Raw genomic sequence first — 19734 nt, 5'->3', positions numbered from 1 at the left:
TCAACATTTATCTTCTCTGAAATTTTTAGATGAATCGGACAACCCATTGTTGGGTTGCTGACCCTGAATTGTTAGTTTTAAGGAAATTTTGCTGTTTTTGGTCATTATCTTGAATATTATTATTGATAGAGATAAACTTTAAACAACAATTATGTTCAGAAAAGTAACATTTACAAATAAGTCAACATGACCGAAATGGTCAATTGACCCCCTTAGGAGTTATTGTTCTTTATAGTCAATTTTTAACAATTTTCATAAAATTTGTAAATTTTTACTAACATTTTCCACTGAAACTAATGGGCCAAGTTCATTATAGATAGAGATAATTTTAAGCAGCAAGAATGTTCAGTAAAGTAAGATGTACAAACACATCACCATCACCAAAACACAATTTTGTCATGAATCCATCTGCTTCCTTTAATATTCACATAGACCAAGGTGAGCGACACAGGCTCTTAAGAGCCTCTAGTTTTTTCATAAACTGTTTTGTTATAAATTAGACCGTTACTTTTCTCATTTGAACTGTTTCATATTTTTCATGTCTTGGGCTAAGGTATGGGTTTTTCTCATTGTTTAAAAGGGCATATGGAGGCCAATAATTGCTTACATCCACTTTATTTGAACTTTGATGGATAGTTCGTCTCATTGGCAATCATACCACATAATTTTATATAGATGACATTCTAGTCAAATACAAATGTATAGGATAAACATGCACTGCAGAGATTGACTTGATCAATTTTAATACTGATTATAGTTTCTTTGTCATATAAAAATGATGAATTAAAACTATAAATAAATCTTTTATATGAAATTTTAAAAAATGGTGATGTTTCAAATGTTACAAAGTCATATAAAACAATTTAGTCTGATTTTGTTCTTCCACCAATGACTTTCTTCCTCTGTGCTACCATGTGGAAATACAACTGTGGAAAAACTGAAAAATAAAAAAAAAAATATAATATTAAATAAAACCTGAGAAATCTATTCAAGAAATAAGTATTGCTTGTATTGAATCTGGTACAGAGATCACAAGTTGATATAACATGCAGTCACCTTATTATTTTGTGCTAAAATGCAATGAAAATTGTTTTGAAAATAGGTATAATGTACTTGTTTCTTTGTTTCCTCACCTTACAATATCTGATCAGTACAAAAACTGGATTCATTTATTTTCGTGGCAACAAATTTGTCAGAAATAAGAGAAGAATAATTGAAGCTTCATGGATATTTGATTTCTTGATTTTGCCAAATTCCCCATATAAGCTTTACATATATAAAAAACTTGAATTTGGTTGAACCTTTAAATTCATTGTTTATATTAACCATACCCAAAAATATCCATGAATATTAATAAACCTGCAGTAATAATTTCTCTCGATACCTGACCTGATCAGGTCAAACAATGTATCAATAAATTAAAGTAAGAAATTTTAAAAAGTTTTAGAAATAGAATTTTTTCTAGGTTGAATGCATTTGGTACTACCTAATTCCCCTCTATTGAACCCCAAACAATACTTACTTGGTATATACATCAGCATGGTAAATATTAAATAATAATAGAAGTTGAATGCTATGTTGGCTCTATTTGGTAATTCTAGATAATACAACTTTTTCTCAACCACCTCATTTAGACTTCCATAAATTGATAGCAATTCTCCCTGAAATTAAAAATTCACAATCATTAATAAATTGATTGATTGATTGGTGTTCAACACCACTATAAGGTATTTCATGGCGGTCAGTTTTTATTGGTAAAGGGAGCCAGAGTGCCCATAGAGAACTAAGTTAGGACCTTCAGTAGGAAACTGGCTGTCTATCACATGTGGGATTTGAACTAACACCCTTAGTGTTGACAAGCTATAGCTAGTGATACAATAGTCATGATAGTAGAACTATTAAGGTCACTCAGTCATCGAGGCACCTATAGGTAAATACTGTCATGTATTTAAGAATGTAAACTAATACAACTTGAATTAAACATAAAATAAGTAAACAAGTGCTTTTCCTGAACTGGTTTTTGTTGTATGTTTGTTTATGAACATTTTGGTACTCTACATATATGACATATATGGAACAAAGCTCTAAACATAGGCCAGGATTTTTTAATTTGTTGGTTTACGAATCCGCCGACCTGATTTTGCCGATTTCCAGAATAAAAATAAAATTGACTTTTCATGCTTTTTCATTCCCGCCGACCCTAACAAATTCATTATCCCTGAAAAATAAATAAATTATCCTTTTTTTATAAAATGAAATGCATTAATCACTAACAGAATTGATAACACTTTCTGTTGTGAAAAAATGAAACTTCCAGTTTACGTTTCTAAAAATAGATAAATCAATTATTAATGGCCTTGACATGTCGTTTGGACAAATATTTTTGTGGAACGAAACCCGTGTTTAAAACCAATTACACAATAAGTTCGTTTCTCTTATTTGTCAACAGTCCGTAAGATGCATCTTCTCATAGAAATAGACTTGTCCAAATGTGGACAGGTGGAAGTTCAGGACATCAAGTTAAAGTACTGAATATTAACAGATCATTTAAAATTTTCTTGTTTCATAGATAATAAAAAAATTCGTCCATTTGGATAAAAACGGGAATGCGTGACAACAGATTAACCCGATATTCTCATTTTTTCCAGTGGACGAGTCTATTACGTTTTTGACGCGTGTGTTGAAAATTATTTTCTTACCACGCTTTTACATTTATTTCTTTATCAGTTTTCGTTCTTGAAGATCATTATTCACCAAGTTTTCTGGAATTGATTAAGAGCTATGTGAATTTGTCTTCCTTTATGAAATTTAATTACGTCTTTGTCCGTGCACCCCCTTTTTTACGGGAAATTATTAGGCAATGTCATGCAATTTTTATTACAACTGAGCAATAATATTTCATTAAACTAAAATTTAAGAAATGATGACAAAATAGGATAACAAACATATTATTATAGAAAGGTGAAATATATATTTATTTTGCATATCAGTTTTCTGTCTTGAAAGATATTTTTTTTATTTTTTTCCCGACCGCCCGACCCGACTTTTTCATGGAGAAAATCCGTAAACCAACAAATTAAAAAACCGTGGCCATATGCTAAAAAAAAAACTTTCGTTGCTCACCTGGATCTATGTGAATTTGAACATTGAAGACAAAAATATGCACTTTTTTTCATCATGAATTTTTGAAAAAAATTCTGTTTACATTTTCTCTTTTTCCTTTTTACTCCTATTGATAATTCTGGCAATGTTGATTTATTTCCAGATCTGGTCTTGCAGATTATTTGATTGTAATTGGCCCACTAGTTTCAAAAAATATTGTTGTAAGAGATAATGAACAAGAAGGACAATGGAAACCAAATGAAAAGAACAAAAAGGGGGAAGCTTGGTAGTTTCATCCTTACAAGAATCTATTCACTCGTTCACATATAAAAATGTTTTTCGCTATTTGGAGAATTCATTGTTAATGGCAGATCTCTCTTTCAAATTTGTTTACATCTTTAATAGACTAATACAGCAACACATATTGTAAAGACACTTGTCTATTGTGGAATACTATATGTTGCCCTCATTCATGTCTATAGCTATATATAGATATAGGAAGATGTGTTATCAGTGCCAATGAGACAACTCTCTATCCAAGTCTCAATTTGTAAAAGTAAAGCATTATCATAAATCCATTCAAACTGGAAAACCAATGGTCTAATCTATATAAAAAACGATAAACCAGAAACACTTATAAACCACATAAACAAACAAAAACCACTAAACTATGCCTTTTTATACGACCGCAAATTTTGAAAAAATTTTCGTCGTATATTGCTATCACGTTGGCGTCGGCGTCGTCGTCGTCGTCGTCGTCGTCGTCCGGCGTCCGAATACTTTTAGTTTTCGCACTCTAACTTTAGTAAAAGTGAATGGAAATCTATGAAATTTTAACACAAGGTTTATGACCACAAAAGGAAGGTTGGTATTGATTTTGGGAGTTTTGGTCCCAACATTTTAGGAATTAGGGGCCAAAAAGGGCCCAAATAAGCATTTTCTTGGTTTTCGCACTATAACTTTAGTTTAAGTTAATAGAAATCTATGAAATTTTGACACAAGGTTTATGACCACAAAAGAACGGTTGGGATTGATTTTGGGAGTTTTGGTCTCAACAGTTTAGGAATTAGGGGCCAAAAAAGGGCCCAAATAAGCATTATTCTTGGTTTTCGCACAATAACATTAGTTTAAGTAAATAGAAATCAATGAAATTTAAACACAATGTTAATGACTACAAAAGGAAGGTTGGTATTGATTTTGGGAGTTTAAGTCCCAACAGTTTAGGAATTAGGGGCCAAAAAGGGACCCAAATAAGCATTTTTCTTGGTTTTCGCACCATAACGTTAGTATAAGTAAATAGAAATCTATGAAATTTAAACACTAGGTTTATGACCATAAAAGAAAGGTTGGGTTTGATTTTGGGAGTTTTGGTCCCAACATAATAAGGGGCCCAAAGGGTCCAAAATTAAACTTTTGTTTGATTTCATCAAAATTGAATAATTGGGGTTCTTTGATATGCTGAATCTAACTGTCATGACTGTGTATGTAGATTCTTAACTTTTGGTCCCGTTTTCAAATTGGTCTACATTAAGGTCCAAAGGGTCCAAAATTAAACTTAGTTTGATTTTGACAAAAAATGAATCAGTTAGGTTCTTTGATATGCTGAATCTAAAAATGTACTTAGATTCTTGATTATTGGCCCAGTTTTCAAGTTGGTCCAAATCGGGGTCCAAAATTAAACTTTGTTTGATTTCATCAAAAATTGAATAAATGGGGTTCTTTGATATACCAAATCTAACTGTGTATGTAGATTCTTCATTTTTGGTCCTGTTTTCAAATTGGTCTACACTAAAGTCCAAAGGGTCCAAAATTAAACTTAGTCTGATTTTAACAAAAATTGAAATCTTGAAGTTCTTTGATATGCTGAATTCAAAAATGTACTTAGATTTTTTATTATGGGCCCAGTTTTCAAGTTGGTCCAAATCAGGATCTAAAATTATTATATTAAGTATTGTGCAATAGCAAGTCTTTTCAATTGCACAGTATTGCGCAATGGCAAGAAATATCTAATTGCACAATATTGTGAAATATCAAATTTTTTTTTAATTAGAGTTATCTTTCTTTGTCCAGAATAGTAAGCAAGAAATATCTAATTGCAAAATATTGTGCAATAGCAAGATTTTTTTTTAATTGGAGTTATCTTTCTTTGTCCAGAATCAACTTAAATCTTTGTTATATACAATATACAATGTATATTCACTTTTTACTACCAACTGATAAATTAAAATAATCTTTACCATTCAGTGATAACAAGCAGTTTTTTTACATCTTAATATTTTATGATGTATTTAAATGAGTAGTTATTGTTGCAAACTCCATTAGAAATTTTAATTGAGATTAGTTTTGGAATAAGGGAAAGGGGGATGTGATTAAAAAAATTGGGTTCACTTTTTCTCATTTGAAATTTCATAAATAAAAAAGAAAATTTCTTCAAACATTTTTTTGAGAGGATTAATATTCAACAGCATAGTGAATTGCTCTAAGAGAAACAAAAAATTTTAAGTTCATTAGAACACATTCATTCTGTGTCAGAAACCTATGCTGTGTCAACTATTTAATCACAATCCAAATTTAGAGCTGAATCCAGCTTGAATGTTGTGTCCATACTTGCCCTAACCGTTCAGGGTTCAACCTCTGCGGTCGTATAAAGCTACGCCCTGCGGAGCATCTGGTTGTCATTGGGTTGCTGTTTCATAGATATTTACCCCAGATCTAAATCCCAAATAAAATATATATACTTACAGTCACACCTACTGGATATAAGATGATAAAAAAGGTGTATCTGGAAAGAAAACAGAAATGTTAATACATACTTTTTTCTTTGGTTTTCAATGAGTATGCATGTGTTGAAATATTTTTAATTGTTCTGAATGCCTTTTTATTAAGTGTTAAGTCTAAATACTGTGGATTCATTATTTTTCGGTGGATACTAATTTTCGTGGATATAGTGGGTACAGGTAAACCACGAATTTAAATGTTCAAATAAATAACAAATTTTCTATAAGGTTGTATCCAGACTTTCACAAAATCACGAAATCAAATATCCAAGAAAATGCATGTTTTTCTCAATCCACAAAATTGATACCCACAGAAATAAATGAATCCACAGGAATTGAGTTTTATAAGGTTCAGGTCAAAACCTCCCATAAAGCTGGAAATTTGGCACATTTGCCTATATTTCCATTCCTCTGACTTCATATAGCAATAGGTATAGTCAATATATTGCCAATGATATTGTATCAAAATGAAGTATAAAGAATAAAATTGAGAATGGCAATGGAGAATACTTCAAAGAGACAACATTCTGACCACTGATGGGGCATTAACACAGTGAAAAAATCCCTCAACCGGAGGCTGGAATCAGCTGGCCCCTTAACAAAAATGTGCACTAGTTCAGGCAAAATGCAACATATACATTTATATTTAAAGTCATGTAAGTCAATGTAATAAAAAGAATAACTAATTCAAGAATTCTAATATCTAAAAAAATATACTCCTTGAGACCTAGCAACAGTGATAATTCACATGTGCATGATGTGCTTTAAAAAATACACAGGAGTTATAGTGTTGATCAGTCACTCTTCAATATTTCAGTTCATGGATAAATTAGAAGGTAGTTTTTAAAAGTATTTATGCTTGCAAAAATGTAACAACATAGAATTTTTCCAAAAGTAACACTGTATTATGTGTGGAACTTCCACATGAAAATAGTTTCAATGTTGATTCCTAAAATTTTCGAAGGTATTTTTAAACTATGAGTACCTGCACCACTGTATGATGTATGGAACTTCTCCAATTAATGCAAATAGATAGAATGAATATCTAATGACCTCCGTCAATGTCCAGGCTGATAAAAACATACATACGCCAATGTTATTCTGTACCTGTTAAAAAAAAATTTTTGAATAAAGATTTTATGTCACAAATTTTTTTAAATGAAATTTTGAGAAATTTATTTAGAAACTTCCCATTCAGCATTATGTTACAGTAAAATCAGAGTTTTCAGCTGACCTTCGTTTGTCATTGAGTATTTATATTATCAAGTATTCATATATATTATTATTATAATGAAATGCCCTGTTGAATTTATTTTAGACCCGTTAGTAAATACTGAATGCGTAATATAGTCCTTTGTGACCTCTATATTAGCTTTGTTGTAGTCTGGAAAGGCAAATATACAAATAAATATAAAAGATTTGCATACTTTTTCACTTGGAGCATGTCCTATGCAGTTTTATTTATGAGTAATAGGCTATTTGCGAATTCCTTTTATTGACCCTGTAATGTGAGATCCCTCTTTCAGTTGTCTCCCTTATGAGGGACATTAATTTTCATTTATAATGGAGCTAGCAGAACGAACAAATTTACCTGTGCGTAATGTGAGTAATCTTTAAGGTTTTCAAATCTTTTAATTACATTAATTTGTTGTTTATCTAAATTCTTTTGACATCAAAAATTATTTTTTATGAAAAATTAGTTAAACCACCGATACATCACTTTCAATTCATCATACTTTGCATTGGCAATAGCCAATTTTGTCCGGTATGGAACCAGTCTACGATTGACAAAGGGAAGTAATTTGTTTAAAAAGTGTGTAATAACAGAATCAAATCGGTAATTGGCAAATGGACTATTTACCCATATGATATATATATTTACATAGAGAATTATCTTTACTGTTTTCTCATTATTGTTTTCTTTGATAAGATGTATTGTTGTAGAGATTTTTATTATTGTGGCTGAACATATCTTTTTTTGTTTGTTTGTACTCTGATTCTTGTTGTTTCTGATTTGTCTCTTTCATGTTCAAGTTGATATTTTATGACTTCAATGAATCCCCTATCACATCAATAATGTTGATTTGTACAAACTATTTGTGTTTGGGAATTTTATTCACATTTTAGTGATAAACAGCTAAAGTTTCAAGTTTAAAGCATCAATATGATTGCCATCTTGAGATTTTTTTGTCCCCTAACCTTGGTCTGTTCAATTTACTGCAATAATTTCTTTTTGGTTTCAGTCAAATTTACATCATTTCTCAATAATAATTTAAATTGAAAACTGGACCCTGACAAACTTACTGAGGGGACACTGTAAGCTATGCCCCATGTGAGGAAAACTCTAGAGAACACTTGGAAACCAGTCAGCACTACATTTGATTTAACAAATCCTACTGCACAGTTAAGTACCTGTTAAAAGATAAATATGTTGCTGGTAATGTCTGACATTTTTTTGTTATTCGTTAATTGAATTGTTATAAATTAGGCTGTTTGTATAAATTATTTCACATTTTCCATGTCAGGACTTCTAAGGCTTCTAGGCTTACTGAACAGATATCATTTGAACTATGGTCAAGAAAGTGGATATTGTGGATTTATTTATATTCGGGGATACCAATTATTGTTGTTTGAGGAAAATTTGCATATATTCCATGTATTCTGGGATATTTAATTTATGGTTTTGGCAAAGTCTGCATTCATTTCTTTACAAAATTTGTTATTCGTTGAACATTTAAATTTGTGGTTCCCCTGTGGCTGTACCCACAAAATCCATGAAAATTAGTATCCAACGAATATCAATAAATCCACAGTATTTAAATTGTCATAAATTAGGCTGTTTGTAATAAAATCATTTTCCATGTCAGGGGCCGGGCTAATCTCAGCTTACTATACCCATGTTATTTGAACTATGATTATGATAGTGGATAGTTGTTTCTCTGGCAATCATATATACCAGATCTCCTTACTGTGTATTAATCATTATTCATGGGATACCAATTTTTGTGGAATTTTCAATGAGTTCAAAAGTTCATGTATGACCATGATGACTATGTGCTTTGCAAACTCACAAAATCATATATATTCATGATGATACAATTGTACCTGAGTCTGTGGAAATTGGTATCCATGAGTATAAATGAATTTATAACAAAACCAAAAAAAAGATATTAAGGGCATCCGATACAGTTTCAAGGGAGTTAACTCTTGGCGCGACGTTAAGCGTTTGAATTCCCGCAAAACGTCACTTTTTGCGGGACGTAATGCGTGTCATTTTCCGTAATAAGAAACGTAATGTGGAATTTCCATGCTCCAATTTCTGTTTCTCCCGCATGCTAATTTCTACGCCATTAATATTAGTCAGTGCATTTGATTCTACCAGGATAACAGTGTAATAACATAATAACATAATAAGAAATAAAACACATTAGTGTTTCTTTGAGATCTTCAACAAATATCGTATAGTGAGCAATCTCAAGATGACTGACCCTTTTGGTGTTACTAATATCATGCATGTCAATTAAAATTTTATTATCATTCATCATCCACGATTTGGTCCGGATCCGATTTTTTATTACAGCACAGAAAACCAATGATATTTTAAAACTAATACCGAAAATGTATGTACACGAAGAAGTCAATTTTCTTTCTGAACAATTTATTCAATTTATTTATGTAAAAAAAATAATGGTATGCCGCAGTGGCGGATCCAGAAATTTTCATAAGTGGGGGCCCACTGACTGACCTAAGAGGGGGCCCGCTCCAGTCACGCTTCAGTGATTCCCTATATAAGCAACCAAATGTTTTCCAAAAAAGGGGGGGGGCGGGCCCCCTTCTCCCCCCTAAATCCGCCTCTGTGCCGCTAATACAAACAATGATACAACTTTTATAAAAGAACAAAGTTTCTATTTTCTCCACGTTGCACGTAGTGTATCTAACAAAAGGCAATAGCAAACAATATGTTTATACACCCAAAAAAATTTTGACGGGACATAATGGTATAAAAATGCCCGCGTCCGTCTGTCCGTCGTAAATATGGTACAGCATATTATCATTAAACTGAACATGGTTGTTTTTTTCAGTCATGATGGTCAAACGATCTGTATCATTTTTGGTGAACTTTATGAGTTACAGGACTTTGTAACTAGAACAGTTTTTTTACAGTTCGCGCTGTATCTAGAAAACGTTTTATGTCTATTGCTCAAAACTTTACACACTTCTTGGTTATATAATTCTGAAAAATTTGTATATACTTTTGAAAATGATTCAGAATTTGATTTTAGAGTTATTGAGTTTATGACAAAAAGGGGTAGGGGGTTCACATGTCGCGCCGTATCTCAGAAACTATCTATAATTATTGCATAAAACTTCACATGCTTTTTAGTTAAATTATTCTTACGATCTGTATACTTTGGTGATGATTCTTTAATTCATTTTTGAGTTCTTGAATTTTTATTGAGCTTCAATTTGGGGATCATATAAAACATGTTGTGATATATAAACTTCCTATTGAGCAAGAATAATGAATGAGTCAGGATATACCTAGCATGAATTCCCGTACAACCCCCGTGTTATTTTAAAAACATATATTATGTTGGGTTTTTTTTCATAAGACGAAGGGCGTATCATGCGCTCGAAGCGCAGCTGTTTATTTTTTTCTTCATTTTTTTTTATAGATATATTAGAGAAATGACGGAATGACAGAAAATACAATGCAATTTTCAATACAATTAATATTTCCAAATGGCATAACTCTTTTAAAGAATAGTTGATATGCACTGATTTTCCAACGTGTCCATACGATATCAGTTTTATAGAAAGAATTGTACACTTGAAAAATCTAATTAACCAGAAGTCCGAAAGGACAGACAGGGGAATGGACATGCGGTATTTTATATACGCGCTGTGGTGAAAAAAATAAATAGTTATTTACCAATAAAATTACGCTATGAGAGAATGATTTTAATCGCAACTAATCGTAATATATCCAGTCCTCTCGCTATTAATTCAATCGTTTTTTAGCCAAATCAAACATTTCAAAATTATAGTTTCTCTGTCTGGACAAAAGCATCCATTAGCAAATTGAAGATTCTCCTTTGTAAGATTTTGCTTCTGTTTTCTGACCACATAAAACAGAAGATGTGGTATAATTGCCAATTAGACAACTCTCAACAAGAGACAAACATGACACAGAAATTAAACAACTCAAACGAGAAAAGTAACGGCATAATTTATGTGCTGCAATCTATGTACAAAAAAAATAAGTTCCGTTTGCAGGAGAATGCTAAGTTCACACCTAATTCGAATTAGTTTAATTCGCATTCGAAATGTTTTACGTCCTAGCGTAAATTCTAATTCAAATTGCAATGAGCGTCAAATTTGATTACTGTCCAATCGACGCTAACTTTTTTAAAATTCGTATCAACAAAAACGGATTTTCTCAGTGATAAAAACGTAAATTAAAGGATATTAAGGAGTATGTGTAATGAAACAGCAGCCAACCAAACAAAACAAAACAAATAACAACATCTAGAGGTCATCATACAGTATGAAATAATATACGAGTGTGTACAGTAAATGTACCTGTATGTCATGTTCTAAATTGCCGAGTCTTTAACTTTTGAAAGCCGTAAAAATTATCAACAGTCCGTAATAACTTTTCTTGGGATGTTTTCACTTAGACCACAAACACAGAGAGGTATTTGTTATTCACATGATTTTACTTCCGAAAACAATGTTACCAATTTATAGATAGTACTTTACAAGCAATATTTATACATCTGAAAAATGTCGCCGGTAATTTGAAGCGATAACGTCGAAATTGTCTGCCAGCGACGTCGTGCACTTTAGCGCTAACGTTGAGGTTACAAAGGGGTGACGCAATTTTTTAGGATTAATCGCGATTATCATGGAATCCAGCACGGTGACCTATATTTTTTATTTGAGATTTGGAGAAAGCATGACAAAATGCAGTTTATACAGAAAAATGATAAAAATGACATTTTCAGAAACAGTTTTTTTTTCATTTTTTTAGGTTTAGAAAAATACCACTTTGAGCATCTGGTCCGCAATGTCAAGCAAGACTTGAATAATTTTATAGTTATTCGTGTAGTGAATTATTTTTTTCTTTATTGCCACTTATCACAGCTTCAGATTGAACCCGATCTTAATAATTTACGACGAAGAATATCTGCTCCAAAAATTTTATAACATTGCCTAATTTTTTTACAAAATTGCACAAATCCCCAATTTTCAGCCTCAATTTTCTCGAAAACAAGCACGGTGACCTATGTTTTATTTTGTGTTTTATTTTATAACTCGCCAAGGCCTACAACATATTTCAAAATTATAAAAATGACATTATATCGAGAAACTGTATCGGATGCCCTTAAGAGATATTAGAGGTCATCATGCAACTGACAAATACAAGTGTCTGCACCATAATTGAGGTTTTAAATTGATACTAAAACCTTTTAGAATTGGTTATATCTTCTTCCCAAATGAATACTATTTAAGGTAGATACATCAATATTAACAATATAGTGTTTTTGTAAGCTATTTACCTCCAAAACTGCAGCTGTTTGGAATATATAGAGTAACACAGATACATCTTGATACAGTCCAACATATGTACCCTTCTTCACAAGATGATTTATTAATAATATGCCCAAAGCACTCCATCTGCAATTGAGAGCCAATCAAATTAATATAAACATATTTTTTTATCACATAATAAACTTCAATTGATGACAGTAGAGACTCATGTATATTCAGAAACTATTGCAAGGTTTTTATATAATGAATGTGATTGGGTGTGTATCGCAATACAATGTAATATGAACTTGTATTCTAATATGTTATACATTTATTATCCTAAACTTGCAATAATTAATCTTGCATTTTTGTCCATCTTTAACATGTATGTTTTAAAAAAACCCAATAATAAACATGATCATGATGATAAATGCACACATTTATTTCAGAATTAACAGTATCAAAGTTAGTCATGTAACTAAGTAACCTTAGATGATTCAAAGACTATAGGTTATAATCAGAAAATTTTTACTTCACAAATCCAGGGTAAAAGTTGTGATTTATATATTTGCGTAATAAAAGTATTTTATACAGATATTGTCTTCTGGCATGTCTGGTATGGATGGATTTTAATATGACATAAATTGAGTTTGAGATATTTGTTTTAGAGGTGTAACATGTGTAAAGGTTGAATTAACTATTTCACTAACCATAATGAAACTAGTACAAACAGTCAGGGGTACTACTTGTACAAATTATTTTTATTTACTTGAAGAAGTAAAAAAAAATATACTTAGATACATGTATAAGTAAATTATAATGTTTGAATAATCTCCACTAATTTTTTTAAAAATTTACTTACCATGTATACCAGTGAAAACCAGATGCTCCACAGGGCGCAGCTTTATACGACCGCAGAGGTTGAACCCTGAACGGTTGGGGCAAGTATGGACACAACATTCAAGCTGGATTCAGCTCTAAATTTGGATTGTGACTGAATAGTTGAGACAGAATGAATATGGTCTAATAAACTTAAAATTGAAAATTTCTTGCTATTGCACAATATTGTGCAATTAGATATTTCTTGCAATTGCGCAATGCTGTGCAATTGAAAATATTTGCTATTGCACAATACTTAATATATTAATTTTGGATCCGATTTGAACCAACTTGAAAACTGGGCCCATAATCAAAAATCTAAGTACATGTTTAGATTCTGACAGCATATCAGAAAAGCCCAAGAATTCAATTTTTGTTAAAATCAAACTTAGTTTAATTTTGGACCCTTTGGACCTTAATGTAGACCAATTTGAAAACGGGACCAAAAATTAAGAATCTACATACACAGTTAGATTTGGCATATCAAAGAACCCCAATTAATCAATTTTTTATGAAATCAAACAAAGTTTAATTTTGGACCCCGATTTGGACCAACTTGAAAACTGGGCCAATAATAAAAAATCTAAGTACATTTTTAGATTCAGCATATCAAAGAACCCCAAGGATTCAATTTTTGTTAAAATCAAACTAAGTTTAATTTTAGACCCTTTGGACCTTAATCAGTGATTGTTAATGTAGACCAATTTGAAAACGGGACCAAAAATTAAGAATCTATATACACAGTTAGATTTGGCATATCAAAGAACCCCAATTAATCAATTTTTTATGAAATCAAACAAAGTTCAATTTTGGACCCTTTGGGTCCCATATTCCTAAACTGTTAGGACCAAAACTCCTAAAATCAAACCCAACCTTCCTTTTATGGTCATAAACCTTGTGTTTAAATTTCATAGATTTCTATTTACCTAAACTGAAGTTATGGTGCGAAAACCAAGAATGCTTATTTGGGCCCCTTTTTGGCCCCTAATTCCAAAACAGTTGAGACCTCAACTCCCAAAATCAATCCCAATCTTCCTTTTGTGGTCATAAACCTTGTGTTTGAATTTCATTGATTTCTATTTACTTATACTAAAGTTATTGTGCGAAAACCAAGAATAATGCTTCTTTGGGCCCTTTTTTGGCCCCTAATTCCTAAACTGTTGGAACCAAAACTCCCAAAATCAATCCCAAACTTCCTTTTGTGGTCATAAACCTCGTGTTAAAATTTCATAGATTCACTTTTACTAAAGTTATAGTGCGAAAACTAAAAGTATTCGGACAACGACGACGACAATGACAACAACGCCAACGTGATACCAATATATACGACCAAAATATTTCAATTTTTGCGGTCGTATAAAAATTACAATCCCACCAAAATTCTCAAGATTTGAGATGAACAATCATGCCTTTAATGATTTTTTCCAGGTAAGCTCATAATTTCTGATAAGAGTTCAATGTTTAATCTCATTAAATCAACAAAGAAACTGATTGAGCAAAGATCTTAAGTATTTGCACAAAGCCTTCAAAAATTGCTCCTTTAAGGGTTGGAAATGACCAGTGTTCTGAAGATAACAGACAAATGGGATTTTCATTGTCAATGAAATTACACTTAAATGATTAGTAAAAACATCTGCAATGGGAAGACAAATTAAAATTATATTAGAGCAAAGAAATCCTAAGAACTTAAGAAATGAAGATCAGATGACTTTTTCACTTATAGAATTTTTTACCTATACAAGAAAATAAAATTCACTTGTATAAGTAAAGTAAATATAAGTATATTTTTTTTTACTTCAAGTAAATAAACGGGTGCTCCGCAGGGCGCAGCTATATACGCCCCCAGTGGTCGAACCCTGAACAGTGGGGGCAAATTTGGTCACAATATTCAAGCTTGATACTGTCTGAATTTGGATTGTGATCAAATTTTTTACATAATATGGGTTTTTGTCACAAAATTAATGTGGTCAAAGATCTAACAAATCTATTGCACAATACTGTGCAATTGAATATTTCTTCTTGAAACTTTTCAAAATTTGAAATTTGAAAAATTTTGAAAAAAAAAGGAATCCCTTTAAAAATGGTGAACAAAAAATCCCCAAACCCCCCCCCCCCCACTTTTTGAAACCCCCATTGGAGCAATAACCCTCAAACTCAATCCCATGCTTTCTTTTGTAGTATTGAACCTTGTAGTACAATTTCAGAGAGATCCATAGACTTAAACACAAGTTATCGTCATGATTGTTTGAAAACTAGAAACGTGCTTCTTTTTGGCCCTTTATAGGCCCCTAAATCCTACATATTTTGGGCAATTAACCCAAAACTTAATCCCAGCCTCCCCTTTGTTATATGATACGTTGTGGTACAATTTCAGAGAGATCCTAACAATTAAACACATGTTATTGTCTGGAAACTAGAAAAATGCTTGTTTTGGCCCCTTTTTGGCTCTTAATTCCTAAACTTTGGCCCCATAACCCTGAAAATGAATCCAAACCTTCTACTTGTGGTTTTAAACATTGTGATATAATTTCAGAGCAATTGAAATACTTGTTCACAAGTTATTATCCTGAAACTAGAAAAATGCTTGTTTTAGGCCCCTTTTGGGCCCCTAATTCCTAAACGGTTGGGACCATCATCCCCAAAATTGATCCCAACCTTCATTTTGTGGTATTGAACCTTCTGAAAAAATTTCATAAAGATCTATTCACTTAAACTAAAGTTATTATCCGGAAACCCATGTGTCTTCGGACGACGACGACATCATACCATTATACGATCCCAAAATTTTTTTGGGGTCGTATAAAAATTAGTTGTACAAGTAGTACCCCTGACGGACAAATGTATGCAACAAGTTTTTTCTATAGTATCTATGGAATTGCAAAATATTTTTAAAGGAATCAGAAATTATATCAATCATGTGTCAATAAAAGTTATTTGAAAGTTTGTAATTAATTTAAAGGAGGTCTCATTGGGTGCTTAATCTGATCCCAGATCCAGTTTAAACTGTTTTGTCAGATTCCCATAGGCATATATATCTCTCTTAAACTGTTTTGTCAGTTTCCTGTATCCTGCTTAATCTGTTTTGTTAGATGCCTGTATCCCACTTACACGGTCACAATTGTACACTATGACATGTATGTATGTAAGCAATTCTCATTTTTTTTAAATTTCCCGTGTCCGTCTAGACTTCATTTAAAAAATTCATCAAACCTGTGTCACGCTTAATAGACCCCAATGAGACCCACTTAATAAAGTCGACTAACACAGTCATACAGTCAAGAATCTCATCATGCTCATAAACAAAAGAAATTATATCAATAATCTATTTCTGCCAAAGCTTTACTGAGGGGGGTAGGAGGGGTGATGATCCTGAAAACCAAGGCTTAAAACACGAAATCCTGAAGTCACGCATTTAAATAATCCTTAAGTCCCAAAATTTCGAAAAAAAAGAATTGCCAGATCCCCAAAGGGTCAACCCTGAAATCCTGAGCTTAAAACCACCCCTCAAAGGTAGATACATTATTATTATATGTGGTTTTGTAAGCTATTTACCTCCAAAACTGGTGTATCCCCCCCTCTTTACTTTGATAAAATTTGATAAACAAATAGCTAGTCCCCCACATCCACCTGTCCACTGTGGACCACACCATCGAATCTCTGAACGTTATGTATCCTATCGCATAGAAAACTCAAGCTGAGAAACCATAGCATCTTACGGCCCTAATTATCGATATTTTATGACTAGGTTTTTGAGAATCGGATGGAAAACCTGTAGGCTTAGCAACAGACATGATAGGAACTTTATATTTCTGTAAATACCCAACGAAATACCTCTTTCTAAACGTTTACAGCTATAGTCAAAAGCCGCTAACTTTCTAGTGCTTACCCTAGAATTTGAGCAACATTATAAGCAACAAGATAAGCTGTAACAAGGGAATTCTTCTGATTTTTAGAAGCCGGTCGACCTTTGCTTTCCATGGCGATAGTAAAATGTTTACCGATGTCGGAATGTAGACGTACTAATTTCCGATTTGACGAATCCGGTCTAACAGGTTATAAAAATCATTGATGCCATCACTAAATGTAAATCTAAACTCTAGAACTTTAACAATCATATATTTTAAGATATTAGAAAGGTATAAAATTCAGGAAAGTCTTTTTTTCGTCATAAATTCCTCAACGGAGCACCTGAGGAGATAAAAAATTTCTAGAATTAAAAACTTTTTTCTTAACCTGATTTTTGGGTTTATATATGACAGTAAAAAAAATAATTAATGAAGAAAAAATAATGCACTTCTTTTTTTGATTACGGTCCTTTGAAAATTAGTGATTTTGATAATTTTCCCATTTTTCATCAACATGATAAATTTTTACCTATTTTTGGCCTATTATCTTGAAAAAAATTACAGTTTTGCAATTAAACTTTTTTTCATATTGAAGTGTATCGATCTGAAAAAATTTAACTTAAAAAACTATAGGTACCATTAAAGGTGTTAATATAAGAAAGTTTTATCATATTTTGATGCTTTTTATAATTAAGAAATAATTCATGGGGGCTTGAATATATCGTGATTTTACCACGGGTTGGCCCTTTATGACAAATATTTTACCCCTGAGCGATAGCGAGGGGTAAAATATCGGCATAAAGGGACAACCCGTGGTAAAATCTAGATATATTCAAGCCCCCATGAATTATTTCGATTCTGATAGGACACATACGGCAATTCTTTTGGATCGAAGCGCTCTAGGTGTAGGCAAATATTTGCCGTTCCCATAAATAAACGCACTAATAAACTAGCGTAAAAGAACGGAGCAAACTGCATTAGTGACATGCTTAAACTATTTAAAATAATGTATTTAGACAGTTTTGGATGAATTTGAATGATAATTTATTTATATGTCTTATATGATGTACAATAAAGGGCTTTTGCCACATTTTAGCATCATTTGTGTATGTTTCCTTGTGATGATTTTCGGATTCACAAGCGTGTATTTTCCCGTAAAATGCTTACATTCTATCGTCATTGTTCTATGACGTCGGGTATCTCATTCATAAAAAAGCATATGACGTGGGAGTGAGTACAATCGGAACAGCACTGGCAATATATTCATATTTTACCACGGGTGTGTACTCAAAGCGTTTGAAGGACGTCATGTTAGAATGTCAAATTTACCATGCTGTCAATTTTGTAAATTTGTGATTTTTCTCTTTTTTAAGAACAAAATGCATATTATTTCAACTTCCCTGTTATAATAGATTGAAAAAATACATATCTAAGAAATTTTAAAAACAAAAAGTTGATATGTGATGTTTATGTTTTTGGTAAAATCATTTCTTTTATATCCCTCACCCATTTTCTCTATTATTCAAAAACTACTTATTGTAAATACTCAATTTTTTTCTGGCATGGCATAAACAAGATTTATCCTCCTTCCCTTCTCCTATATCACCCTGCTCAGTCACTCCGTTTTTTTTGTATCTCGGCTTTAAAACAAGCAGGCATTTTCAGCAACGTCACAGTGTGAGAAATATTAACAAGCTTGCTTTCGAAAAGGGTAAAACTGTCTTACGGAGAGGAAAACGACCAGTAACAGAACGATACACAGAAAATCGGGTTTTCTTTGTATATAGATATCATAAAATATCAGCTGCTTGACACAATTGTGAAGATTTTTGTCTCGTTTTCTGCACTCACTTGGTTCAGCTTGTGGCTCATGTCTGGTATTTTACGATATCAATGTGTACAAAACCAGATAATCTATACTTACCAAAGATTTACCTGAATATAAATCAACAGCCTTGTGGGCAATACAGCATGCAGGTTGTTAACATTGTCAACTGAGTCAAATCTAAGAAAAATCAAGGCGAAGCCAAGCCTACATACCATACTGATCATGACTACCAACAACTTCAACTTCAAAAAGTGGGCCAATCTATTGAAAAAAAATGGTCCAGATTATCCTACATATTTGCACATGCTGTATATATAAACATGAACATTAACAATACCTTGCATACAAAATAGCAAAACTTGTAACAAATTTTCAGACGGAAATAAGCTTGTTTCACAACTTATCCAATTATTTATTAAAAAACTTGCAGTGGCAGTGTTCGTTCTTGTTTTGATAGATTGCCACAGTAATCATTAAATTTTATGGTGATCATTTTCATTGTTTGAGTATATCAAGATGTTTTATGATATGAGTATTGTCTGCAAGCAGTTAACTAACCTTTACAAATACTACTAGTTTGACTGTACCACCAGTGACATAGATGTTGATATACTAGAACACTACTTGATCACCAAGGCTTTTGTCATTGTTCATTTACTGTAAATTCAGAAACTATTGCATGCATTTATTATTGTGATTTTGTTATTTAAGACTAAAAAGCGATTTTTATTTTTGCAATATTGAGAAAATCCTGTTTAATGCATACAAA

At 32.0% G+C, this 19734-nt stretch overlaps 1 protein-coding gene across 1 annotated transcript; it reads right to left on the bottom strand.

Moving 5' to 3' along the window:
- Positions 1-783: 783 nt before the first annotated feature.
- On the bottom strand, positions 784-17310 carry LOC139498507 (very-long-chain (3R)-3-hydroxyacyl-CoA dehydratase 2-like). The gene is made up of 7 exons (XM_071286920.1): positions 17179-17310; positions 12443-12560; positions 8184-8291; positions 6865-6986; positions 5845-5884; positions 1523-1661; positions 784-937 (listed from the first exon to the last, which is right to left on the bottom strand). Exons 1-7 carry the CDS (start codon positions 17268-17270, stop codon positions 864-866), a joined length of 693 nt encoding a protein of 230 aa, XP_071143021.1. The 5' UTR covers positions 17271-17310; the 3' UTR covers positions 784-863.
- Between the last annotated feature and the right edge of the window lie 2424 nt (positions 17311-19734).

This window comes from Mytilus edulis, chromosome 12 (assembly GCF_963676685.1).
Source record: "Mytilus edulis chromosome 12, xbMytEdul2.2, whole genome shotgun sequence".
Taxonomy (NCBI): Eukaryota; Metazoa; Mollusca; class Bivalvia; order Mytilida; family Mytilidae; genus Mytilus; species Mytilus edulis.
This window is presented reverse-complemented; position numbering and strand designations above follow the sequence as displayed.